At 40.6% G+C, this 27,769-nt stretch overlaps 1 protein-coding gene across 2 annotated transcripts in view; it reads right to left on the reverse strand.

Annotated features, from left to right (window-relative positions):
- Positions 1-27,769, reverse strand: part of LOC127409644 (intermembrane lipid transfer protein VPS13C-like) — an 83,685-nt gene that overhangs the window by 30,635 nt on the left and 25,281 nt on the right. The window contains exons 30-51 of one of the 2 annotated variants that reach the window (XM_051644392.1): positions 27,597-27,747; positions 27,129-27,245; positions 26,359-26,462; positions 26,097-26,264; positions 25,767-25,802; positions 21,646-21,950; positions 21,331-21,478; positions 21,073-21,181; positions 20,871-20,998; positions 20,604-20,769; positions 20,102-20,181; positions 19,479-19,538; positions 19,215-19,368; positions 19,005-19,124; positions 3,067-3,170; positions 2,767-2,934; positions 2,372-2,676; positions 2,010-2,157; positions 1,085-1,223; positions 835-962; positions 584-744; positions 151-404 (exon numbers count right to left, since the gene is read on the reverse strand). In XM_051644392.1, the coding sequence (XP_051500352.1) occupies positions 151-404; positions 584-744; positions 835-962; positions 1,085-1,223; positions 2,010-2,157; positions 2,372-2,676; positions 2,767-2,934; positions 3,067-3,170; positions 19,005-19,124; positions 19,215-19,368; positions 19,479-19,538; positions 20,102-20,181; positions 20,604-20,769; positions 20,871-20,998; positions 21,073-21,181; positions 21,331-21,478; positions 21,646-21,950; positions 25,767-25,802; positions 26,097-26,264; positions 26,359-26,462; positions 27,129-27,245; positions 27,597-27,747 (3,253 nt within the window). The remainder of the gene's footprint in view (positions 1-150; positions 405-583; positions 745-834; positions 963-1,084; positions 1,224-2,009; positions 2,158-2,371; positions 2,677-2,766; positions 2,935-3,066; positions 3,171-19,004; positions 19,125-19,214; positions 19,369-19,478; positions 19,539-20,101; positions 20,182-20,603; positions 20,770-20,870; positions 20,999-21,072; positions 21,182-21,330; positions 21,479-21,645; positions 21,951-25,766; positions 25,803-26,096; positions 26,265-26,358; positions 26,463-27,128; positions 27,246-27,596; positions 27,748-27,769) is intronic. The other variant, XM_051644471.1, reaches the window with a different exon arrangement.

Consider the following 27,769-nt stretch of genomic DNA (forward strand, 5'->3'; position numbering starts at 1 on the left):
CTAACATCACCTTTTCTGTTCCACAGAAGAAAGTCATATGAGTTTGGAACAACAGGAGAGTGAGTAAATGATGAAAGAATTTAAATTTTGGAGTGAACTATCCCTTTAATATGACAAACTTATTCTAGGTTACGGCAGTACTGTTCACACCTGGTCTAGGTTCACTCTGGATTTTGGGCTCTGAGACGTGTTTGAGAATTAGTTTATTGGTTTTGTCTCGCTGTGTGGGCGGGCCCGTGGGCAACGCTTGCATGAAAAAGTCACCAACAGCTAACAGGAACTCCACGCTGGCACACAGATAGAGCTTCTGTAGCACGGCAACCACTGTGCACTCATCTACACTCTGAGAGTATGTCACATCAATCATGGGCTCTGATATCGCCTCCTCACGCCTTCCCAACATCCTACAGGGAAAAAATGTATGAGTGCTGTAAAATTATGGAATAGAACAACAGTAAAGAAAAGCCTACTGTCCCCAAACATGTTTTTTTTAGATGTATAAATTGTTTGTAGCACAGTGTTCAGTTAGTAGCCGACTGTTTTGATAATCAATGTTTCTGTACTGTATGTGTGTGAAGATCACCTGGATGTGACTCTCTGAATGCCACTCCTCCTGTCATCCAGTGTGCATGTGGTGAGGATGGTGGAGACCTCCAGATTGCCATTATTAAACATTTTGCCCGAGGTCTTCATTTTACACAGCATGAATTCCCCTAAACACAACTGCTCCTCATGTACAGAGAGCTGCAAAAGAGAAATACAGGGAGTGAGGGATGAAGAGAGAGAACAATACTCACTGTATTCACATGGGTTCTGACAAATCTCAATACTCACCTGTGTGGGGTCATTATTATACAGCGTAAGGCCAAGTGATTCTACATTAAAGTTGAATTTGACACTCTCCAGCAGCTCAGCCTCATTCCGCTTCATTTCAGACAGCTTTTCTACAGGAATCTCAGAGCCTGTGGAACACACACACACACAAGTCAAGACAACCCAATGAGTTCTTCTCTTATCAGAACCAAGAAGACCACAAGCAGCCTTATACAGCAGTGTGTGTGCCTGTCTGTCCGTCTATTCTCACCAGTTTGTGTGCGTGCTCTGGCAGGCACAGTCTCTTGTTTGTAGCTGATTGGTGTATCAGGTTGAACACTGCTTGCCTCTCCGATGTTATCCATCAGAATCCGCAGCAGTACAGTCAGATCATCTTGACTCAGGGCCACCTGGAACACAGAGACGGAGGAAAGAAAAACAGAGAATGTTGTCACTAATTACTTTAAAAGAATAGTTCACCCAAAATGAAAATTCTCTCATTTACTCACCCTCGTGCCATCCAAGATGTGTATGACTTCTGTCTTCTTTCTTCTCCTGAACACTAACAATGATTTTTAGACGAATATCTCAGGTCTGTTGGTCCATTCAATGCAAGTGAATGGTGGCCAGAAATTTGAAGCTCCAAACATCACATAAAGGCAGCCTAAAGGTTATCCATATGACTTCAGAAGCAATATAATAGGTTTTTGTGAGAAACAGATCAATAATTAAGTCCTTTTACACTATAAATCTCCACTTTCACTTTCACTTCCACATTCTCTTCTTTTGTTTTTTTGGCGATTCGCCTTCCTACAAATCACCAGCAACTGGTTGGGGCTGGTCAAAGGTGGAGATTTATAGTAAAAAAGAACCTAAATATTGATCGGTTTCTCACCCACACTTATCAAATCGCATCAGAAGACATGGATTTAACCACTGAAGTCTTATGGATTACTGTTATGTGCTTTAAAATTCTTCCATTCACTTGTATTGTAAGGACCTTCAGAGCTGAAATATTCTTCTGAAAATCTTAATTTGTGTTCTACAGAAGAAAGTCATACACATCTGGGATGGCATGAGGGTGAGTAAATGATGAGAGGATTTTCAGTTCCACAGGGAGTTATAGAATATGGCATTAGATACCGATCGAAGGCTACCTCGAAGGCTACCTCCTGACTCCATGCATGTAAACAAACCTTCATGGGCTTCAGATCTCCATCCACCTCTATGGCAGCCATCTTCTGGTACCATGATGCTGCCAGATTACGTTTAACGGAAAGAACCAGGTTAACTGGCTCCAGCAGTTTTGAACTAGGCTGATTTATTTCCTGCTCCATTGAAATTCTGAGGATATCAAAAAGCAAACAAATGAGGCATGCAGAATTACCATAAATTAATCAATAAGACAAGGCTTTGAAAATTCATAAAATGAATTCTGTCAACTTAATGATGATATCTTTAATGAATAAGTAAAATGGATTTAGAATTCCTAAATTTTAATCTGTATTGGCTCTTGAAAAGAAAAACTGAGGTTCTTTGTGTAGTTTCATGGAAATACCTGGACAGTTTTAGCTGAGTGAGCTCTATATCCATATTATCTATGACAGCAGGCAGTGGACAACCCTCCACTGGGAGCAGAGAGAAGCTGTTTCCTATAGTAATGAGACCCAGGTCTGCCTCCACAGCGTTATGGGATGCGGAAGACTGAGGTATGATGATAAGGGGGGCCTTCAATCGGATGTCCATGGCAAGTCTGAAACTCTTCTGAGCAAAATCTCTCACACTGGAAGCTGCTTTCTCTGCTGCCTGAGCCGTGGCGGCACTGAGAGCCTCTTTAGCTGTCTGAAAGTTATTACTAAAATTCTATGGAGAGGAAAATGCAGGTAAGTGTGTGTGCTTAAATCAACATATACCGTATACTGTATATAGACTGTGAGAGCAGTTCAAACTCACAAGCAATGACATGAAAAATTTGTGGAGGTAAACCACTTGAATGCATCCCACGTTGAGTTTCACTTTGCCATCAACCTTTGAAGTATCTGTGTATCCAGCCCCCTCAGTGGCTTTGGGTGTTAGGCTCATACTAAAGCTGAACACCTCATCGCCTACAATAGAGATGGCCTAATGTACAGACAAATACATGTGAAAAAGTATAACAGATATTACACAGAGTTTAATTCAGTTGTACTATGTTGTTATATAAAATGAATGTATTTGAGTAATGTGATACAGTATTCTTCTGGGTTGGCTAACCTTATTGTGAATTGTTTTAGGATCCACATTGATGACGATGAAATCACGGAGACGAGTGGACATGTATGTCTGAGTTCCCTGCATTAGAAGAGAACCGTCCAAACCTGCAGAAGGAAGAGATTTATAAAACCATAAAAACTAGCAAATCTTCTGCTCCCTTTCAAGTCGCTCACTCAACGTTACGTTGATGAGTCGACAGTAGGGGTCGCTCCTGAGCCCGCAATCTCTCTGAATGGTTTTCCATCATGCCAATTTCATTGGCAGATGACTTCCTAAATCCCGCCTTCCAAGTGTATCCTGTGTGGGAGACAAAACATTCTACTGCTAGACGGGCACGATCGTTGTCATTTATGCCTGGGTTCGTAGGTACCCAATGCGTTCACTGCGAACGCATGAGAATCAAGACACTACGCTTATGGGTGACATCCTTCTCAGAGAACGCCATCGCGTTTGCAGCTTTCCGCAGCACTCCTGCTGTGGCTCCAGATGGATCACCACAGGTTGGTGGTGCGCAAAGCACAGACATTGAGTGTGGAAGAGTTGAGGGAGGTCTCCCGCTGGCGCAAACTTTGCGGGCCCCCTACTCTCCATCTACAGCATTTTCACCTATGGAATATGCCAGTGAAAATCTCTGTCCCTCTGTCAACATGGTTGGTCAGAAGGCAAAGCATGATACCGTTCGGCCGATGATCTGTCTAACATTCCCACGAGCAAGAAGGTTGGCAGATCGGATGCCAAACGGGTATGCATTCTCTCCAGGGCAGTCGAAGAGCTCGGACTTGAATGGTCTCCTCCATCCTAGCCTGAGCACTCAAGACTGGACGAACTGTATCTGAACATGGGCCAGCATCAAGCCGCTCCCCAGCATAAAGTGCCATTCTTCCCAGAGGTGCATGCTGAGATCTCCAAAAGGTGGCGTGGCACCCTACTCAGCTCGCATGCATGTTTCAGTTGCGACAGCCTTTACCGCACTGGACCACACAGAGCAGAGGGGCTATACCACCCTTCCACAGATGGTGGAGGTGATTGTGGCTCATTAATGCCCTGCATCTTCAACTGGCTGGAAGAAGTGCCCTTCTATCCCATACAAACCATGTAGACTTATTTCTGCTCTCATGGCTAAGTCTTACGCGACAAGCTGCATCAGCCTTGCACAACACTGTGGTTTTGCAGGTCTTTCAGGCAAAAGTCCTGAGGGACTTGGACGAACATGGTCCCGACTCTAGCTGTTAAAAGAATTGCGCAGCACAACTGACCTTGCGCTGTGCGCTACCAAGATTACTGCGCAGGCCATCGGAAGATCAATGGGCAGTATAGTACCAATCAAGCAGCATCTTTGGTTAAACCTCTCAGAAATGCATGAGGCGGACAAGGTGAGTCATCTTGATGCTCGTGTCACAGTCGGGCTTGTTGATGCGATAGACGCTTTCTCTGAAAAGCTTCAGACAGCAATGAAGCACTCTCAAGCACTGAAACATTTCTTGCAAACTCTTGCTGCAGCTGCTGGGAAGCCATTTCACAAACGATCTTCGTCAGGGCCACACCCTGCCAAAACCAGCACTCCTTCGGCTTCGGCTCCCTCAAACAGCACCAAGCTAGTTGTGAGATCAAAGTGCCCATGGCTGAGATGCAAGACGTCGTTGCCAGGGCTTCACCACAGTGGAAAAAACAACCCAGGCCAGCAAAAGCACTCTTGACAGTGTCAGTCCAACGAAAAGGAAGCCAGAGCTCCAGTCCCTGTTTGCCCCAGCCCAGAAGAAGGTTATGAAGTCATTAAAACTCATTTTTTAACCACTCCATAGATTTCATATTAGCAAACTATAGTTTTGGCAAGTTGTTTAAGACATCTACTTTGTGCATGACACGAGTCATTTTTCCAACAATTGTTTACAGACAGATTGTTTAACTTTAATTGACTATATCACAATTCCAGTGGGTCAGAAGTTTACATACACTAAGTTAACAGTGCCTTCAAGCAGCTTGGAAAATTCTAGAAAATGATGTCAAGCCTTTAGGCAATTAGCCAATTAGCTTCAGATAGGCTAATTGGCTAATTGGAGTCAACTGGAGGTGTACCTGTGGATGTATTTAAACTCAGGCCTACCTTCAAACTCTGTGCCTCTTTGCTTGACATAATGGGAAATCAGCCAAGACCTCAGAAAAAATAATTGTGGACCTTCACAAGTCTGGTTCATCCTTGGGAGCCATTTCCAAACACCTTAAGCTACCACGTTAATCTGTACAAACAATAGTACGCAAATATAAACACCATGAGACCACGCAGCCATCATACCACTCAGAAAGGACACACATTTTGTCTCCTAGAGATGAAAGTAGTTAGGTGCAAAAAGTGCAAATCAATCCCAGAACAACAGCAAAGGACCTTGTGAAGATGCTGGAGGAAACAAGTAGACAAGTATCTATATCCACAGTAAAACAAGTCCTATATCGACATAACATGAAAGAATGCTCAGCAAGAAAGTAGCCACTGCTCCAAAACCACCATAAAAAAGCCAGACTACAGTTTGCAAGTGCACATGGGGACAAAGATCTTACTTTTTGGAGAAATTTCCTCTGGTCTGATGAAACAAAAATTGAATTTTTTGGCCATAATGACCATTGTTATGTTTGGAGGAAAAAGGGTAAGGCTTGCAAGCCGAAGAACACCATCCCAACCGTGAAGCATGGGGGTGGCAGCATCATGTTGTGGGGGTGCTTTGCTTCAGGAGGGACTGGTGCACTTCACAAAATAGATGGCATCGTGAAAAATTATGTGGATATATTGAAGCAACATCTCAAGACATCAGCCATAAATTACAGCTTGGTCGCAAATGGGTCTTCCAAATGGACAATGACCCCAAGCATACCTCCAAGTTGTGGCAAAATGGCTTAAGGACAACAAAGTCAAGGTATTGGAGTGGCCATCACAAAGCCCTGACCTCAATCCGATAGAAAATTTGTGGGCAGAACTGAAAAAGCCTGTGCATGCAAGGAGGCCTACAAATCTGACTCAGTTACATCAGTTCTGTCTGGAGGAATGGGCCAAAATTCCAGCAAATTATTGTGAGAGGATTGTGGAAGGCTACCCAAAAAGTTTTACCCAAGTTAAACAATTTAAAGGGAATGCTACAAAATACTAACAAAGTGTATGTAAACTTCTTAACCACTGGGAATGTGATGAAAGAAATAAAAGCTGAAATAAATCATTCTCTCTACTATTATTCTGACATTTCACATTCTTAAAATAAATTAGTGATCCTAACTGACATAAGACAGGGAATGTTTTCTACGATTAAATGTAAGGACTTGTGAAAAACTGAGTTTAAATGTATTTGGCTAAGGTGTATGTAAACTTCTGACTTCAACTGTATATATTGTTTGTGTGTTTTTGTAACATGAACTGATGTGTCTACATGTATACGACCAAATGAATGTACAATTATCATTTTATTGTTTATTTATGTGTGTTGTGTGTTTAAACTGTGTCCTTTAATAACTGTTGTCTCTTTACATGCATGGTATGAGGTAATGTAGGAAAGCATACATACAAAGAATTACATTCTTTGACTAGGAGTGCACACTTGCAAAGGAAGAGGACCACAACAGGTTTTCCATTTATTTTTATTTAATTAAAATACAGTTTGAAGGATTAGCTTTCTCAACTGAGGGACCTGTTTCACAAGTGGGTACAGCCAGCGGGAAAGACTGTTCGGCAGATTGAAGAGACAATTATATTAGAACAATTCCTGAGAATGCTGTGTCCGGAGCAACAAACCTGGATTAAAGAGCATGATCCACTCTCTGCTGAGCAAATTACAGATGTGTTTGTGGCAGCAAGGCATAAGACAGAGCCTTGGAGTTTTGCCCAGTGGAAGACTGCCAGCGAGAGACAACCCGACTATCCCGTAAGCCAGTTTCAGTGTCAGAGGGTGGAAAGACAACAGGTGAGGGACATTTGAAACTAACTGAAAACCCTAGCTCTATCACAGTTGAGACTATTTAGTGTTATAGCTATGCCAAGTCACAACTTATGTTGAACTGAATGGTCAGAAGGTAGTTGCTTTGGTGGACACATGCTGAACACAGACCTTAGTAGAGACTCATCTTGTCCCTGAATATTCACCTAGTAATGATACTCCTGTACTGGTTAAATGTATTCATGGTGAAGAACGATCTTATTCAACTGCTGAAGTGTACTTGGGGGTAAATGAACAGTCCTATCCTATGAAAGTGGGGCTAGCCCAGAACTTGCCTTATCCAATCATTATAGGCCATGACTTTCCAGTTTTGATGGATTTGTTGCACCCCAATAGTATCTGTAATGTGGTGTTAACACGAGATCAGTCCATATTAGGACATAACATGAATGATGAGAATTCTTTTACTTGTCTTCCTTTTTATGAATGTGATTTGCCAAAAAGTTCAGTAAAATCTAAGAAGTCCAGGGCAGAAAAGATACAAAACAAGTTTCAGCGAACAGTAGTTCAGGTCACAGACATAAAGGAATCAGATAAACTGTTAGGCTCTGATGAATGGCAAATACCAGTTGACATGCCCTAACTGCAGAAAGCAGATGCTGAAATTTCTAAGATATATTCAAGAGTTGCAGAACTAACAGTGCAGGGCTCTGAGGCTTTTTCTCTTAAAGGTTGTACTTATTGTTTAGTCAACAATATCTTGTACCGTAAGACAAGGGAGATGCAGAAAATGGTTCTTCCTCTAAGTTTGCATAAAACAGTGATTACACTGGGCATTCTATCCCCTGGGCAGCACTTTTACTGGCCAGGGATGACTAAGCTGAATTTTGTAAAATTCAAAAATAATTTTGTAAAAGCTGAATTTTGTAAAACGTGTCCTGAGTGCCAATGCACTGCCACCTGAGGGCCTTCTAAAGTTCCTTTAATTCCTATGCCAGTCATTGATGTTCCATTCCAATGACTGGGCATGGATATTGTAGGGGCCCTAGGGAGAAGCAGAGCAGGTAACAAGTACATGATGGTTATTTGTGACTACTCAACTCGATATCCTGAGGTCTTCCCTCTAAAGAACATCAAATCTAAATCTTTAGCCTTTTGCTTGATTCAGTTATTTTTTAGAGTCGGTTTCCCCCATGAGATACTTACTGATAGAGGGTCTAACTTTACCTCCACATTATTGCGGCAGTCTTATAAGTGGTTGGGGATAAGATGACTGAAAACTACACCCTATCATCCAGAAACTGATGGGATAGTTTAATGGTTTAATCAAATGCTCCGCAAATTTGTGAGTGACACAGGTTCCGATTTGGACCGGTGTTTTCCATATTTGTTATTTGCATATAGAGTCCCACCGGCCTGAACAGGTTTTCCCCTTTCCAGCTCATGTATGGCCATGACATGCGGGACCTCTGTCCCTTTTGAAAGATTCATGGGAACAGAGCCATCTAAAGCTGAGTAGAGCCAATGTTATCGATAATGTGCTCCAAATTAGGGAGAAATTAGAGCAGATGACAAAGTTGGCAACTACCCACTTGCAACAGGCTCAGAGTAGACAGAAAGTCTGGTATGATAAGAAGGCTAGGCAGTGATCTTTTGATCCAGGGCAGCAGGTTCTAGTTATGCTTCCAGCTGAAGAGAACAAGCTCCAAGGTAAGTCGCAACGACCATTTAAAATCACAAAGAAATTAGGACCCACCACTTATGAAATAGCCAATCCAGGTTGTTCACGCTCTCATAGGAAACTGCATATCAGTCTTTTGAAGGAATGGTTCCTGTTAAAAAGAGCCTACAGTTGTCAATCTGGTCAGAGCTGTTGTAGAAGAGGAGGAAGTGGAAGAGCAGTATTTGCCTGTTACTCAGGATCGCTCATCAGTCAACCATAGTGACCTACCAGAAGAGCACAGAAAAGAGATCCAAGAACTATGCAATCCTGATCTTTTTAAGAGTATTTAAAAGGGTTGCACCTCTCTTATTCAGCATCAAATTGTGCTAAAAGACAATGCCCAAGTGAAAAGAATGAGCTATCGAATTCCAGAGAGGATGGTTTCAGCTTTCATTGAGGGAGTTGGGCTTATGAAAGACAAGTGAATGGTGTAATCCAGTGGTTTTGGTACCAAAAAGAGCATACGTTTTTGTATTGACTTTTGTTATTTGAATTCAGTTTTCAAATTCAATTCTTACCCTATGCCCCGTAATAAGGAGCTTATTGAGAAACTGGGGAAAGCTAAGTTCATTAGTACTATAGATCGATGTAAGTGGTACTGGCAAGTCCCCCTGGCCCCTGAGTCCTGAGAATTAAGCTTTTCGTACCTCTACTAGCCTTATGCAATTCCAGGTCCTTCCATGGAGTGCCCCTACCTTTCAAAGGTTAATGGACACTGCTTATCTTGATGATGCAATAATATTCAGTGCTACCTGGGAAACTCATTTGCAGCATCTCCAGATAGTGTTCCAATGCATTAAAGAGGCTGGACTGACCATCAATCCTGCAGTGTTCTCTTGCAAAGGTTGAGACTGAGTATTTGGGTTTTGTGTTGAGCAATGTAGTTATTAAACATCAGGTCCAAAAGATTCAGGCCATTCAGACCTGCCCTTTTCCAGTCACTAAAAAGCAGGTTAGATCTTTTTTAGGCCTCGCTGGGTGGTCCCAGATGTTTACTCCTCATTTTGCCTATAGGGTAGCCTCTTTAACAGACTTGACTAGAAAGTCTTGCCCTAATAAAATTCAGTGGACTGAGCAGTCCTGACAAGCATTCCAGAACCTGCGGGATGCTTTGACTAATGATCCTATCCTGCACAGTCCTGACTTTGAGAAAAAGTGTGTGCTTCAGACAGATCCCTCTGAGGTTGGGGTGGGAGCAGTTCTAATGCAAGAGCAAATCAATTACTTGCACCCTGTTGCTTATTTGAGCAGAAAACTTACCCCTGTGAGACGAAGTACAGTGGCATGCAAATGTTTGGGCACCCCTGATCAAAATTTCTGTTACTGTGAATAGTTAAGCGAGTAGAAGATGAACTGATCTCTAAAAGGCATAAAGTTAAAGACGACACATACACACCGAGTCAACATTTAACATTTAACCCGCACTAATATCCCTCCCCAATCACCAACCCCACCCTAACCACCAATAAACAACCCCATGGTCACACAACCCCTTAAAATAATTTGTCTGCCAATCATAATACTGGTCAGAACCCAATTTTTACATGTTTGTCCCCCAAATTTTGACCGCCCCATCACCCAAAATACAAAGTATGGTGCAAAGTAAAATTTGAGTGCCAAAAACGTCACACAAACAACTCTAAAAAATCTTGGATCTTAACACACCAAAGACATGGGTTGTGTCTCCAACTTCTGATTGGCATCGCCAGCAGGTGGGTGTGTCTTTAAGACCAAGCCTATACAATCTAGTGGGGGTCCAATGAAATCTATGTAAAATCTTGAATTGCATAAAGGTGAACCCTTGCATCTCTGGATGCAGAATTGACATTTTTTAGAATCCTAGCCCACACTCCCTCCTCCAATACCAAATTTAAATCTTTCTCCCATAATCTCTTTGGGGGGGTTTTTGGGGTTACTCCCAAAAACAATACAAAGTAGGTGGCGCAGCTGTAAATACCTATAAAACTGAGATCTGGGAATCCCAAAATGTTGAACCAAATTCTCAAAAGATCTCAACACTCCACTCTCATACAGGTCACCGAATGTAGTAACCCCCCTCACAATCCACTCTGACCAGCAGAAAGGGGACTTATTAATACATAATTTAGGGTTCAGCCATATGCTTAAGGTAACATTTAAATAAATGTCAGAATTAAACACTGTGGACACTTTTGTCCATACCAAGTGCAAATGCAAGATAATGGGGTGTAACTTAACTTCTGCGATTAGTTTGATAGAAAGGCTTTGCAATGGCAAAATAGGGGTAAGAACTTCCTGTTCAATATAAAACCAGGGAGGGGCTCTTTCAGGTGGAAGCGACCAATGGGCCAAATGTCTGAGACTGAATGCATAATAATAAAATTAAATCTTGGGTAGGCCTAGCCCACCTTTGTCAATCGGCCTATGCAACTTATTGAAATGTAATCTAGGACACTAACCATTCCAAATGAAGGACTTCGCTATGCTATCAAATTGCTTGAAATAAGAGAGGGGGACATCTACAAGGAGAGATTGTAACAGGTAGTTGAATTTTGGAATGCAATTTATTTTATTTTAATAACATTAACCTCCCCAATGATAGATAAATGTAATGAAGCCCAGCTGCCCATATCACTCGAAAACCTTTTTATTAAGGGGTCAAAATGAACTCTAACTAACTTAATGCCCTGTTTAGGCCAATGGAAGGCACCTGGCTGGAAAGCTGTTACTGGGTAGAATGCTGTCAGAGCCAAAGCTTCGGATTTAGACCAACTGACTCTGTATCCCGAGAAATTAGAAAAGGAATTAATAATTATATGGAGGCAAGACATGGATCAAATGGGGTCAGAGATGAATACTAAAATATAATCTGCGTAAAGCAAAAGCTTAAGTGCCACACCTCCCGCCACCACCCCTGGAAAATCATATTCCCATTTTATCGCGGCTGCTAATGGTTCCAAGGCAAGACAGAACAATAATGGGGAAAGAGGGCAACCCTGCCAGGTGCCCCTATCCAGAGTAAAATAGTCTGAAATTAATCCATTTGTTTGTACCGCCGCTACCGGGTGTCTATAAAGTACTTAATCCATCCAATAAAAGTATTCCCGATCCCATATATTTCCAAAATTTTAAGAAGATAATCCCATTCTACCATATCAAACGCCTTTTCGGTGTCAAGTGAGATGGCCGCGACAGGAGACTGATCATTCGCCACTGACCACATAATATTGATGAAACGCCTAATGTTATCAGAAGAGCTGCGGCCCCGAATAAACCCCACCTGATCTATATGTATAAGTCATAACTTTACTTAATTGGTTAGCCAGAATTTTTGACAATATTTTTACATCTAGCTGGATCAGGGAAATTGGACAGTAACTCTTACACTCGCTTGGATCTTTGTCCTTTTTAAGGATCGGACCGATCCGGGCTTGTGTCATGGTTGGTGGAAGCTTTCCATTCTTTAATGATTCCATATAAACTTCTAACAAAAGTGGAGCCAATTCTGTAGCACAAGATCTAAAAAATTCAGCGGCAAAACCATCTGGCGAGAGCCTTACCTACAGCCAAGCTCTTCCAAGGTTATCTCAGAATCAAGATAATTTTTTTGCTCAGTCGTCAGTTTAGGGAGATGTAATGGTTCCACAAAGTTTCTAATATCTCATCAGTAGACGAAGACATGGAACTATAAATATCAAGAAAATATTATTTAAAATCATTATTATCAATGGCCGAGGTAAATATTTCTCCACCAGCAGATTTCACTGAGGGAATGGTAGAAAAAGACTCTCTCTGCTTTATGTACCAAGCCAAAAGCTCCCCTGCTTTGTCCCCTGACTAAAAGTATGGCTGTCTTGCCCTGAATAACCAAAACTCCACTTTCCGCGACAAAATAGTATTATATCTATATTTCAATCGGGTCAATTCTCTGAGGCCATCAGATGACATTCGGTGCTCCAGCTCTGTCTCGGCTCTTTTAATATTCCCTTCCAATTCCACGAGTTCTTGTGCTTTGGATTTTTTGATGAATGAGGCATACTGTATGATCCAGCCCCTAAGAACTGCCTTAAGTGCCTCCCAAGCCACGCCCACAGCGGATACTGAAGACCAGTTGGTCTCCATATAAACATTAATTTCAGCCTTTAACATTTGTTGAAATTCAGGATTTTGCAAAAGAGATACATTAAAGCGCCAACTATATGATTTCTTTTTCTCCGTATGTGGCAACACCACTAAACTCACCAGGGTGTGATCTGAGACTAAGATGTTTCCAAATGAGCAATCAACAACAGATGAAATGAGGGACTTTGATATATATTAAAAAAAATCTATTCTAGAATAAATCTTATGGACTGATGAAAAAAAATGTATAGTTCCTACCAGATGGGTTCAAAAGTCTCCAAATATCTGTAAGGCCAAGATTTTTACACATCCTGAGAAGCATCAATGTTGCTCTAGGGCGCTTACACATTTGCTTCACTATGATCAAGGACTGAGTCCATCAAAAGATTAAAGTCTCCTCCCAATATTATATCATGAGTGGTGCCAGCGGCTTGCAACATCCATTCAAGATCTAAAAAAAAGCCCTGGTCACCAGCATTAGGTGCGTAGATATTAGCCAAAATCAACCTTTGCCCCTGAATTTCTGCTAAAACAATAATGACTCTTCCTAATTTATCTTTAATCTGTTTGAGACATTTGAATTGTAGATGTTTACTTATCAATGTAATGACTCCCCTGCTCTTACTTGAGCCAGCATTAAAGAAAACATGTCCACCCCATATCTTCCCAAATTTTCAGCTTGCTGCGGAGAAAGATGCGTTTCTTGAAGAAACACTATATCATATTTCTTACATTTAAGAAACACTTTTTATGGGGTGCCCCAACCCATTCACATTCCACGTGGAGAGAGATAATCCACTCATATTAACATTTTACATTTGACATATTAGGAAAAAATTGATTGTGTGTCAAAAACAATATTATAAAGACCACATTCCAACATTAGTGTAACAAACAAACAAACTCCAAACCTCCCCCCGAACCAAACAAACAGAAAAAAAGAAAAACGTGCGCATTAACCACGTGCACGACAGTGCCAATCAGCATCCATACCTCTAAACTCAAACAGTCCATGTACGCCTACGAGAGTCACTGTGACAACTTTGTCATCGGATTGCTCAAGTCCGGTGTTTCTATACAGATTGTGAGACAGAGTTACACAGCAAAAAATAGACTCCAGCCAATAAGCGGAATAAACACAAAAAACGTGTAGATTCATCCACATAACTGTTCCGAAGGATTGTTCTTCCACAGAACAAGCTCCAGCCGCTAGCGGAACAGCACAAAAAAATAAAAATAAATAAATAAATAAAATAAAATAAAATAAAGTTCAGTTTCCTTGGACAGTCAAATGAATTTTCAGTAAGCCGGCCCATTCGGCCGATAAATGAGTGCAACAAAAGACCCAATCACTCCAATGTCCTGCAAGAAATGTTCCACAAAACAAACTCCACGCCACAGGAGGCATAAGCACCAAAAACTTGCAGATTTATCCACAAGCTGTCCCGAAGAAATGATATTACACAAAACAAAGTCCAGCCGCTAGGCGGAACCAGCACAAAAAGAAACAAAGTAGGCGCCCAGCTTCCTCGGACAGTCGAGTGTATGTTCAGTGAGTTAGGCCCACTAAACAGCAACATGAAAAATCACCAAATGGCTTAATCACTCCAATGTTTTTATGAAGGACAGTGCTTGCTGTGGGCATGTAAATTCTCTATGGCCATCCTTAGTATCTATTCTCAGTTTGGCCGGAAACATCAGAGCAAATGCGATCTTCCTTTGATGTAAGAGATTCTTGCATTCCCTGAATCGATCACATTTCTCTCGTCGAATTTGCAAAATCTGGGAACAAGAAAATGCTGTGGTTCTTCCAAGAAAGCTTTCCTTTACTCCTCGACTCACGTAACACGAGATTCTTATCGGATGACCTCAGAAATTTGGCCAGAATTGATCGAGGCCTGTCTCCCTCAGCGGATCTCCGAGCCGGGACCCTGTGAGCTCGCTTGATTTCCAGCTTATGGCCTGTTATGTCGAGCAGACTCGGGAAGACCTCGTCTAGGAATTTCACCATATCTCTGCCTTCCTCATGCTCAGGAATTCCAAGTTTTTCCCAAACGTGCTGCAGGTCTGTCTTGGTCACTAGCGGGTTAGCAGCTAATTCCCTCTACGATGACTCCAGATAAATGATCCATTTCTCGACGTCCGACCCTCTTGTAACCAACTCAGAGAATTTCATCTCCATGGAAGGGATCGATCGACATATTACAGCCAGATCCTCCAAGTCAGCAATGACCTTCGCAGCACTGCAGACATACTGGACAGCTGACACTGAATTTCTCCCGCCGCACCGTCCAAATTGAGTATCTGGTCTGCGGCCCTTTCTGGGGCATCAGCTTGAGCATGTAAGTGTCTTTTAATATCTCCAGAGCCCGAGGATTTTGAATTCTTTGACATATTGTCTTCATAAAACAGTTAAGAATCAGGGTGTATTGAATCGCACCGGTTTATGACAAAAAACATATTAAAAACTAGCAAAGTGCGCAGTGCTCGCCGCTTATACGTCCAACCATCGCATGGCATTACACGGCTCCTCTGGTATCATTGTTTTGTTGATGTAAGGTTTATTGAAAACTTAAGAATTACATTGTTTGGAATATTCCATGATTTTCTGTTTAAGATTGTTTGTCATTTATTGTAAAATGCTTAGAAATGTATTTATTGTTTGTAAAATTGTTGTCTTATCCCTGTTAGAGTCAAATGGGTTGGACCGTCCGTTGAAAAGTGCTGTTCTTTCAGTCTTGATTAAGTTCTGAACTAGGACCTCTGTGATGAGGATCAGAGGCTAAGAACTTCAACTGTTCTTTTTGTATATACATTTTTGGCCAGAAATGTGTATATAGTTGTCAAAAATTGAGTCAATAAAACAAGATATGGATATCTGAATACTACTTCCTGATGCCTTCCTGGACCACATTCTCATACTCCGCCACTTGCAAGGCTTCGAGCTGGGGAGAATGATTCCTCTGAAAACATTTCAGAGAGCACTCGGGTTGATGGTCGGGTTGTTGGCTCAGTGGCAGAATACCGTGGAATGCATGGTGCCATGGCAAATTACGCCTACTGGTGATGCACCGCTGTTTAGCCATGCTGTCTCATTTGAAAAAAGCCTCATTCTAACGAACAGATGTCACATTAAGTCAAGCGATCATACGCAAAGTAGTAACCAAAGACACATCCAAAGTGGGCTGGGGAGCCCTGTGCAATGGATGTCCAGCCTTCGGCACCTGGACAGGTGCGAGATGGAAATGGCATATCAAATACCTGGAATTACTGCCGTTTTCTGGTTCCGAAAGCTTTTTATCCAGAACTCCGTTCTCATCATATGTTGGTCCGGATGGACAACACGTCAGTGATGGCATACATAAACCATCACCAACGCATCAAAATGTTGAATTCTTCTGAATTCTTCTTCTTCCGTGGTGTCAGAAACACCTCAATTCAGTTCGGGCAACTCACATTCCTGATCGATTGAATTACGGGGCCGATTTGCTCTCGCGTCAGAGCATTACCCCTGGAGAATGGAAGTGCCAGGCTTCGTTGGGAACTGATGCTTTGGCTCACAAATGGTCAACAGAAAAATGCAAATATGCAAGAGTGCTTGGATGTGGGTTTTTCCACATCAATGCTAAAAGTATATGCTGCAGCTACTGTGGCGTTCCACACCCCTGACGGAGGTATTTCAATAAGCAAGCACGAGCTCGTCATGAACTGTTTACGTGGTGCAAGACGTCTTAGACCCTCTTGCCCCATTACAGTTCTAGTGTGGGACCTGTCCTTGGTGCTGAAAGCACTATACAGCTCTCAAAACAGTAGTTTTAGACCGTGTTACTACTGGCCCTCGCTTCATTGAAGAGCATGGGAGATCTCCAAGCTCTATCAGTGGAAAATTCCTGTTTAGAGTTTAGTCCAGGTTTTTCATAGGCTATTTTGAAGCCCAAAATAGGCAACATTCTTAAGGTTTTATCCACCCCCTCTCAGAGTGCAGGTGATAACCTTACAGGCTTTCTCGCCTCCTCCTTTTCAGTAGGAGGAAGAAAGTTTTTTGCAAACACTCTGCCCAATGCGAGCATTGCACATTTACATTGAGCATACAGTACATGCCAGCATAGGCTGTCGAGTCAACTCTTTGTATGCTTTGGAGGTCGTTTCAAAGGCAGAGCAGTCTCTAAACAGAGGCTCTCACTGGGTCGTAGATGCTATTAAATTAGCATACAAATCACAGGGCTTGGAATGCCCTGTGGGGGTTAAAGCCCACTCTACAAGAAGCATGGTTTCCTCTTGGGCAAAAGGCTTATCCTTATCGGACATCCTTTGGGACAGGGCTTCCCCAAACACTTTCCCTAGATTTTATAATCTAGACGTTTCCTTCCTGTCTTCCCAGGTGCTTTCTGTAAAGGGGAACTAGACTCTCATCACTGATGAGTATCGCTGAAATAAGAGCCTTGTGACACGAAATTCTGTCTCCTCCACTTTCGGGCTAGTTACAACATGAATGTTTGTGTAAGGCTTCCCTCTTAAACCACATAAAGGTTTGTTTTCCATTCAGTAAAACAACTTCTCCCTGGGGTGTTATATAGCAGTTTAATAGCTCTCTTGGTGATACCCTTTCTAGATGAACTTCTTCCCTACACAGGAAAAACAGTTATTTCTAGTATTTTAGTCTAGCAATTTGTTCCTAGACTACACGTAAGAAGTCTCTTCTATAAGAAAGCGGCTCCCCCACAGGCGAGCCCTTTTTATTATAACTTTAACTATTTTTTCTTTATGGAAAAACAGCCATTGAAATCATTCTAGTCTAGTGAATTTTTCCTAGATTACACACAGGAAACTTTCCCTTCCTGTCTCCCATGTTTAAAATCACTCCCCACGGGTAAACCTTTTTTTCCTATCACCTCAATTGCTTCCCAATGTTGATAAAACAATTATGGTGATCATTAATCTAGTGAATTTCTCCTAGATTCCACATAGGAAGAGTCAACTCTTCCTCTGACCAGTTTAAGGTGCCCCACTAGCGCCCCTTTTATAACCACAATCAAAGGACTGTGAATTCAGTCCTTCCTCCATACAGTTCATCACCTCACCTAACTTGAGTTCAGTGGAGAAATTGGTTACCCTTGGACTACTATCTTGCCTCCTTTCAGGCAAGATATATTTATATAGTGTCACTGGTGTGTCACTCACTGTCCTGGGCTCTTCCCCACTTAGGTGTGTAAACGGGCTTTCTGCGAGCTTTCTACCACATTCTTTGAAGCAAGCGCAGCCAAATCAGTATTGTGGCGTTGTGCTATAGGTACCCCTACCGTCAACTCATCGACATAACTTCAAGTGAGCAACTTGAAAGGGAGCATCTAGGTTACCATGGTAACCCCGGTTCCCTGAAAGCAGGGAACGAGACCTTACGTACCCTTGCCACAATACTGATTGCACTGAAAAATTTTAGAGATCCTCTTGCCTCTTCAGTCGAATGTCCTGGCGCTGACTATTGGCCCGCATTATATATGCTCGCCGAGCATGGAAGGCAGGACTTCTAAAGACATCTGCCAATGAAACTGCCGTGATGGAAAACCATTCAGAGAGATCGGGGGCTCAGCAGCCCCATACCGTCGACTCATCGAAGTAATGTCTCATTCCCTCCTTTCAAGGAACCAGGGTTACCATAGTAACGTAGACATTTGAACTGCTTTTAGTTAATGTACAGAAACCCTTACAAAATTATCATGATAATAAATTTTCTGCAAAAATATCATAGTTAATACATTTATTGTTACTACAATAAAACCGGTGAGTTGGTAGAGCAATCACTGTCATCAAAAATAAAATTAAGCAAAATAAAAAAATCTGAAAGCCTCTTACACATAATAAATTAATATGGAAGAATATTTGGGTTGCGAAGGGGCGGAAAATTTCCGGTAAACTTCCGGAAACTTTCCAGAAACTTTCCATGGGAAGTTAAGCTGGGGAATTTTGGAAATATTGGAAAAAACTTGCAATTTTGCAAATTTCCAGTTTATTCCCATTAATTCCCATGGAAAGTTTCCAACTTTGAAAATTCCAGAAATTTTGCAACCCTAAAGAATATTAATATATTATGGTTTTATAGTAGTAAAAATGTAGCAACTTTTATGGTAACTGTAGTAACTATGGTGTTTTTGTAGAAACTATGATTGTCTTCCTGTTAAACGGAAATAGATTCTCACCTTGAATCTTGATGTCGGCCATGTTGCTCTTCTGGTCACACACCAGCACATTAAAAGCACCTAGCTGCATGTTTACCTTCAGGTCAATTATGTCACCATCAGAGGGAGAGCTGAGAGCTGCTGAGATAGTAACATTCCTGCATTACTTCATTCTTAATATGTGTGCAAGGACAAATCAATGTGAGGATATTTGTTTGTGTATGCATTTACTAGATTTGGCTGACGTAGTTCTCATATCTTCACTCTTTTTGCTCTCTCTCTCTGGTGAGGGCAGACTGCTGGAGGACAGGGCAGCAGACAGGAAGTCCATGGTAGAGAGAAGAGCCTCAGTATGCAACATCAAATCAAGGGAGGAGAACATCACCTAAATTCATTCACAAAAAAGCATTTAAAACCCCATAAAAATTAACCTCAATTTCCAAACTTGAATACTAATTGACATTTTAAAATTTAATATTCTTTCCAAATGCTTACATTGATCATCTGCTCAGTATTCTTGTAAACACTAGCAAAGTTGGGCCCATTTCGGTCAGCCTGCAAAGACAGGAATCAAAGCTAAGATCTGCATTCAGGGGTCCTGAAAACAAATGTTAATTCTCACTTCATCTTCCGTAATGATGATGGATTTGTGGCATTACTGAAAATATTACATGACCAACAATTATACATTTAATCAGAATGTTATGCTGTTTTATCTTTGTAAGCATTCACATCTCTGTACTTCTAAGACTGTGGAATGTGTGTGGCAAGCACTTCCACCTTGAGAAAAAGTCCTCCGTAGAGGAAATAACAGCCACTACACCAGCACTAAAGAGCTTAATGGCTAATGGCTGTTATATTTAATCGGCCTGATGCTTTAATAAAGCTGTGAATTCTTGTGCTGACCTGAATTAACGGTAAGTACTGCATACGGATGTATATCTAAGCCTAAAATGCCATGTCACAGACTACACAAGAATCAATTGATTGTTTAAAAAAAACACATAAACCGTTTTAATAATGTCCATCGGACATGTTTTCTAATTAGCTAAATCTGATGACTAAATGTTAATGTTCTGCATAGATGTGTGTAATCATGAGGAAAAAGAATGAGCTACCTTAGAATACTTGACTTCAAGAAGATCAGCTCCTGATTCTGCAGAGGAACTGATAATACAGAGAGGCTCCCCATTTGAATCTGCAAAACAAATAGTTAAATCAGAGGTGCACAAACTATGTTTCCTATGAAGGGCCTAAAATCAAACTTGATTGAGGGCCGTGGGATTGAAATACACATTTACACTTTTAAAAATGAAATCACTTATACTCTCTACATTTTAAATAAGTTATAGTTTTGTAATGCAATAATAAAACAAACAAAAAAATGTTCAATCAAAAAGATAAATTAAAAATGGAGGGGCATATTTTTCTTTTTTTTTTCTTCTTATCATAAAGGGCAAGGCGGGCCAAATCAAAGGTCATCCAGGGCCAACTTTGGGCATCTCTGCTTAAACTAGTCTTACTAGGTTCAAGGTTTAAAAACACCATACATTTACAAATTATATTAATTCTGGAAAGGTTGTTTAAATTTATGAGGCTGCAAAATATAGCCCTACAAACCTGGGTATTCAAGGCACTTCATGGAAATTGTTTTAATGTATGTGGTGGCCTCCATGTCATATTTTCGAACTTTGGTGTCAATTCCAAGTAGAGCAGCATTCAGGATCAAAAATTGACATTCTTCCCCACTCTTCCCATTTTTGGACTTTTTCAACTTCAGCATAACCTACAAGGACAAACATACAATGTTCTCAGTACATACCGGATGCCTAGTCGACATCTACAACTGTCCATCTGCAAAACAACTGAAAATAATAAGTTCTTCACCTCTTTGATCTCAAAATTGAGGAGAACACTGACAACATTTTCACTGAAAGCACCATTGGTAATTGCAGGTTGACACCCTGTTCCAGATGAAAGCGCCTCTTCAAGTTCTTTATCCATAATAGCTTCATCTGTGAGAGGATGCAGGTTAATAAGATGGAGACACTCCTTTTCACATAGTCACAAGCAAGAAAGCTTCTATTACCTTTGGTAGAAGGCTTAATTTCCTCCACCAAAGCAGCCCTGCTTCCCTCGCCAATGTTCTCTGCCAGGATTCTCATAAGGACCCCAATATCCTCCTGACCGAGAGCTATCTACGAAATCCAAAAAATAAACATCCTCAGTACCCTTTTTAGGCAATCTTCCATGGGCCACTTTCCATTTTAAAATCAACATGAAACATGAAGCGCAGAGGGTCAAACACTAATGGAGGTCCAACACTTAAAACAGTATGAAAACTCACATTCATTGACTTAAGTACTCCTTTGACCTTCATTCCCGGGATCTTATTAAACCAGGAGATGGCCAAATTACGCTTGACCAGAAGCTCTAGATTTATGGGCTCCAGAATCTCAATATCTGGATGTGCAGAATAATGATTCAGAACAGTCCTGAACAGAGAAGGGAAGGTGTTTGAATCCAAGAAAGCTAAGTGTTACAAAAGAAAATGTTCTCAACAAGTGAATTATTATGATAGTTAATATGATGCAGAACTCTTTTACATGATTTACAGGGTTCACATAAAATTTGAAAGATCTCCTTTTGGAACTATTGTTACCTGGATAGTTTGAGCTGTGTGAGTTTTATGTCCATGGTCTCCAAAACGGCAGGCAAGGGGAAGCCCTCAGCTGCCAGCAGAGAGAAGCTGTTTCCTACAGTGATGAGACCCAGGTCAATCATAAATGCATTATGGGATGTGGAGGACTGAGGGATGATGATAAGGGGGGCCTTCAGTCGGATGTCCATGGCAAGTCTGAAACTCTTCTGAGCAAAATCTCTCACACTGGAAGCTGCTTTCTCTGCGGCCTGAGCCGTGGCAGCACTGAGAGCCTCTTTGGCTGTTTGGAAGTTATCCACAAATGTCTATGGAAGACAACCAGCAGTTAGTGACAGCTTAGCGTGACTTTACATGGAATTTCAGTAGAAGTGAGAGGTCTTAATGTAGCAGCTTGGTATCCTTAGTAAGGAAATATCATGCAGGGATGTCCTTGTACTTTGAAACACCTGAAATCCAAATTTACAACTAAGAGTTGCAAATTCAGAACGGGGTGGAAAAAGCAGTGCTGGAGGTGAATTTTTATTTTTTGTAAGAGAGAAGGAAATTTGATGAGTGTATTGCCTGGGAATGACAGATGGACCTTTACAACTACTGCTAAGCATGAAGGAGAGTGACAATCAGAATCATTTGAACCAAGGCATTCATTTCGTGCAGAATTTCATCCAATATTTCCATGATTTCTAGTTGCACACACATGCCCACACAAGTCCACACATTCAGGATCAAGATATTCAAATATGCTACACCTTTTTACATTCTTACCGCTCAATGCCATAGGCTGAATTTATGTCATACAAAGTCCACTTCTTTACAACATCTCGCATTAGAACAAGAACGTGACAAGCTAAGAAGTGAATACCAGTATATACTATATACACAGTGTATTCAGAAAGAATTCAGACCCCTTAATTATTTTCACATTTTGTTATGTTGCAGCCTTATGCTAAAATGCTTTAAATTATTATTATTTTTTTTCCACATCAATCTACAATCTATACCCCATAATGACAAAGTAAAAAACTGATTTTAACTTTGCAAATTTTTTAAAAAGAAAAAATTTAAATATCACATTGACATAAGTATTCAGACCCTTTGCTATGACACTTGAAATTTAACTGAGGTGCATCCCATTTCTCTGGATCATCTTTGAGATGTTTCTACACTTTGATTGGAGTCACCTGTGGCAAATTCAATTGATTGGACATGATTTGGAAAGGCACACACCTGTCTATATAAGGTCTCACAGCTGAAAATGCATATCAGAGCAAAAACCAACCAGACAGGATTGTGTCGAGGCTGCATTGAAGGTTCCCAAGAGCACAGTGGCCTCCATAATTCTTAAATGGAAGAAGTTTGGAACAACCAGGACTCTTCCTAGAGCTGGCCGCCCAACCAAACTGAGCAATCGGAGGAGAAGGGCCTTGGTAAGAGAGGTGACACAAGAACCCGATTGTCACTCTGGTTGAGCTCCAGAGATCATGTGGAGATGGGAGAAACTTGCAGAAGGACAACCATCAATGCAAGACTCCACTGATCTGGGCTTTATGGCAGAGAGGCCAGACAGAAACCTCTCCTCAGTGCAAGACACATGGAAGCCCGCTTGGAATTTGCAAAAAAGCACATAAAAGACTCTCAAACTGTGAGAAACAAGATTCTTTGGTCTGATGAAACAAAGATTAAATTGTCTGGCTTCAATTCAATGGAGCAAACCAGGCACCGCTCATAACCTGTGCAATACCATCCCAACGGTGAAGCATGGTGGTGGTAGCATCATGCTGTGGGGGTGCTTTTCAGTGGCAGGGACTGTGGGACTGGTCAGGGTTAAAGGAAAGCTGAACACAGCAAAATACAGAGATATTCTTAATGAAAACCTGGTCCAAAGTGCTCAGGACCTCAGACTGGGCCAAATGTTCACCTTCCAACAGAACAATGAAAGTAAGCACACAGCTAGGACAATGCAAGAGTGGCTTCAGGACAACTCTGTGAATGTCCTTGAGTGGCCCAGCCAGAGCCTGGACTTGAACCCAATCGAAAATCTCTGGAGGGACCTGAAAATGGCTGTCCACCAGTGGTTCCCATACAACATGACAGAGCTTGAGAGGATCTGTAGAGAAGAATGGCAGAAAATCCCCAAATCCAGGTGTGCATAGCTTGTCGCATCATACCCAAAAAGACTTGAGGCTGTAATCGCTGCCAAAGGTGCTTCAACTAAATACAGAGTTAAGGGTCTGAATACTTACGTATGTCAATGTGATATTTCAGTTTTTTCTTTTTAATAAATTTTAGTTATCAAAGTTATCAAAAATCTTGTTTTTATATATTATTTACAGTACTGTGAAAAATGTTGCATAGAGAAGATGTCTTCAAAAATAATGCCATAAATGGTTTTCATTAATCAATTAACATCATACTAAGTCCAATAAACATTACAAAAAAGCTAAATCAATATTTGGTGTGACCATCTTTGCCTTCAAAACAGCACCAGTTCTCCTATGTACCCCTGGACACAGTTTTTCTTGGTTGTTGGCAGATAGGATGTTCCAAGCTTCTTGGAGAATTCGCCACAGTTCTTCTATCTATTTAGGCTGTCTCAGTTGCTTCTGTCTCTTTATGTAATCTCTGACTGACACAATATTCAGTGGGGGGCTCTGTGGGGGCCATGACATCTGCTGAAGGGCTCCCTGTTCTTCTATTCTATTTTATTATATTTGCAAAAAAATGTTTGGGAGTTTAAAATGTATATATCCTATTTGCACACTAAAGCTGAAGATATAAATAACCATCTTAAGACAAATGTTTTTGTGAAACATCTTATGTGCCTAAGACTTTTGCACAGTACTGTATTAAAAAATATCCAGATAATATATAATATTTAAATTAATACCCAATTACAAAGATGATGTATCCATCTACAAGTGAAAACAGAATTAAGGCTGTAATGTGTAATTTCTGCACCAACAGTGGTACCAAATGAAATTGCAAACTGCACCGGGCATGGCAACACTGGCTCAACAAATTTGGGGGGGACTACCATTTTGTCTAATCAATGGCAGACAAAGGGAGTTTTGCAATTCTGTTTGATGCCATTAGTGGCGCAGAAATTACAAACAGCAGCTTTAATGTTAGGACATTTGACGTATCATGCGCTCATTTAAGAGATGCACAAGGGGCAACCCCATCTTGTGGTTCTTTGAGCTACCTGATTCAAAGTGAGAAGCATAATTAAACATTTCAAAAAGGGTTATTAGATATTAGTGATGTAATGAGTGTAATGTTAGCAATACTGAAATTTTTTTGACAATATTCGGGACTTGAAACTTTTAGACTGCTTTTGTTTAGTTTTATATCTAATAAAAATTCATAACTAAGCAGCAGAGGTATGGATTTCAAAATATTATTTTCCAGCTTTCAGAATACATATATGGCTGTTTCTTCAACTTGGTCAATTTCATGTCCCTTGGGTGGATATTTATGAAAACTAACCGATTGCAACTATTTTTAAAGTTAAAAACTAGCTCAGAAACTTTTCACCAGGCCTTCATTTATTTTTGGTACTTTTTAAATGTCTTTTACCTATAGATTCTATTGTTGAAGACTCTTCTCCACCAAAATATTTACACTTTAGACTTGTTAGACCAGAATTATTGTACTGGCCATAATTTCCAATAAAGCTTTAATTTTGCCCAATTATGCCATTTAGTTCAAATGTAAGCTATGAAATTAGCCTTTGAAAGACAAGCCATTTTATTTCTAAAATGTTAATTTCCATCACTGTCATTTCTGTGTTGTGTTTCTATGAAATAGTTCACAGTTCTAAAAGTGCTGAAAGTTGAAGAAATACCCATATTTGAATATTATTCTTTATTTTTATTCTGAACCAGTATTGACTATTATTATTAACTTAGTACTCAAAATAAAACAAAAGGCATTCAAATTGCTGTTACTGTCAAGGCTGCATTAATATGTTTCCTTCACACTTGAAAGGTTTAAATGTGGGAATATAAAACCAGCACAGTTTAGGCAGGCGCAACAAACACATTTCAGTGTGAGAGAGTGCACAGGTGCGTTTAAATTTAAGCTGCAAAGCAAAAGACTTTAATGCAGCATGCCCAAGCCTGTACCTCATCAGCAGAGGGGTACTGATAGCTAAAAGAGTCCTGAAAAGAGGAAGACACAGTTAAAGAAAACTATGAGGGAAGAAAAGGTATGGGGACAAAAAAAATAAAGGAAGTGTCAGAAACTTTATATAAAAAAATAAAAATAAAATACAAATACTGATTTGTACTCTATCCTTATTTGCCTTGTAACTAGCAAGAACTGACTGTGCTCTAAAAGGTAAAACAATCCTTGTCATTAACTTTAGATGACTGAGCATTATAGGCTACAGCATATAAAGATATGATATAAAAGGTAAGACATCTTTAAGTATATGTATTTAAATGAGTTCTCACCAATAAAGACATAAGAAACTTGTGCAGGTAGACGATCTGGATGCAGCCCAATCTCAGGGTCACTTTCCCATCCACTTTAGAGGTGTCAGAGTAGCCCTCCCCTTCAGTGGCCCCAGGGTACAGAGTCATCTTGAAGCTGAACACCTCCTCCCCAACGATTGACACTGCCTGATAGTATTATTAAAAATACATTTGGAGCTTATTAAACTGCCTAAAATGATCAGGCATAGCTAACTACTGACATCAATGGCAGATCTTTCACCTTTTTATGGATGGTCTTTGGGTCCACATCAAGAACCACAATGTCACGCAGGCGGGCGAACACATCCGTTTCTTTTGCCTGGACCACCACAGATGCATCAATGCCTGACACAGATGGAAGTCAGAAAACATTCTGAATATACATGAACGGTATTGTGAAAATGAACTAAAGAAGTTTGAAAAGGGTAAATATTTAAGGGTGTGAATATTTGCTCAGACATTTTTATTTGATCCGTTATTAAATTATGCAAGGCATCATAAAATCTGAAATATAGTCATGATTCAGTTCAATTAGATTATTTTGGTTGGATGAAGAGACAGATGTAGCTTTTTATTTTACCTTTATTTAGCAAGGCAAGTCACATAAAAACAAGATTCTTATTTACAAAAATAGCCTGGCAAGTGAATATCGTCCTCTTGAAGGGGAACGAATAAAATGAAATCTCAATAAAACCAATAGATTACATTTGCATAGAAAGAACTGAATTTTGGAAAAGGAATGCCTAATAAATTGGGTATCATTCTATCATCGATTGATTAAATATTTATTGTCACACTGATGCATCATTATTCATGGATGCATTTTTACACCCTTATTTACCATCATCCTCCGAATTCTAACTCCTCAGTAATACTTTGTCCTGGGTTTTTCTTATAGACCTAATCAGATTAGAGTAACTACAATGTTTGTTACATATGCCGACTTTGAAGTGTTGAGCTAAATGCTGATTTATAATCTAGAATTGGGATGAACTCCAGATTTTTTTTTACCTTGGACTCGGATGTCAGCGATGTTGCTTCTGTCATCACAGACAGACACTCTGAAGGAGTCAAGCATGGCAGACAGCTTAAAGTTAACAACACCAGAGTCCTTCGAACACTTCGACACTAGGAAAAGATAGAGACTCTTGTTAAATTAGTATTCAAACACATCATGCTGACAATCTGAAACCAGACTGAAAACCTCATGTCTGCAACATGCTTTTACACAAGCAAAATCTATACTTTTTCAGATCCCTGTAAGAACAAGTCATAGCAAGACCAGTGCAAAGCTCAGGAGGAAAAAAATGAATCAGTTACCCAAGAAAAACCCTACAGAGCAGAGAGAAAGACAACATAGATGCATAAACAATATTCAGGGTCTGCCTGATCATTTGAGATCAATAATTGCTTGGAATAAAATTAATTTGTTCTGACAACATAAAATGTGTGTGTGTGTGTGTGTGTGTGTGTGTTCACCTGTCTTTCCCACAGCTGTTCTCTCAGCCTGTCTTTTGATCTCTCTATCTTTAGAGGCCATTAGCTCTTGTGGTACTGCCGTGTTCAGGTAGTTGATGGTAGACAGCAATGCTTTAGTGTGCAACAGGAAGTCTAGTGAGGAAAACTCCACCTGTGAAACAAAATAGACCAAA

Source organism: Myxocyprinus asiaticus, chromosome 1, assembly GCF_019703515.2.
Source record: "Myxocyprinus asiaticus isolate MX2 ecotype Aquarium Trade chromosome 1, UBuf_Myxa_2, whole genome shotgun sequence".
NCBI lineage: Eukaryota > Metazoa > Chordata > Actinopteri > Cypriniformes > Catostomidae > Myxocyprinus > Myxocyprinus asiaticus.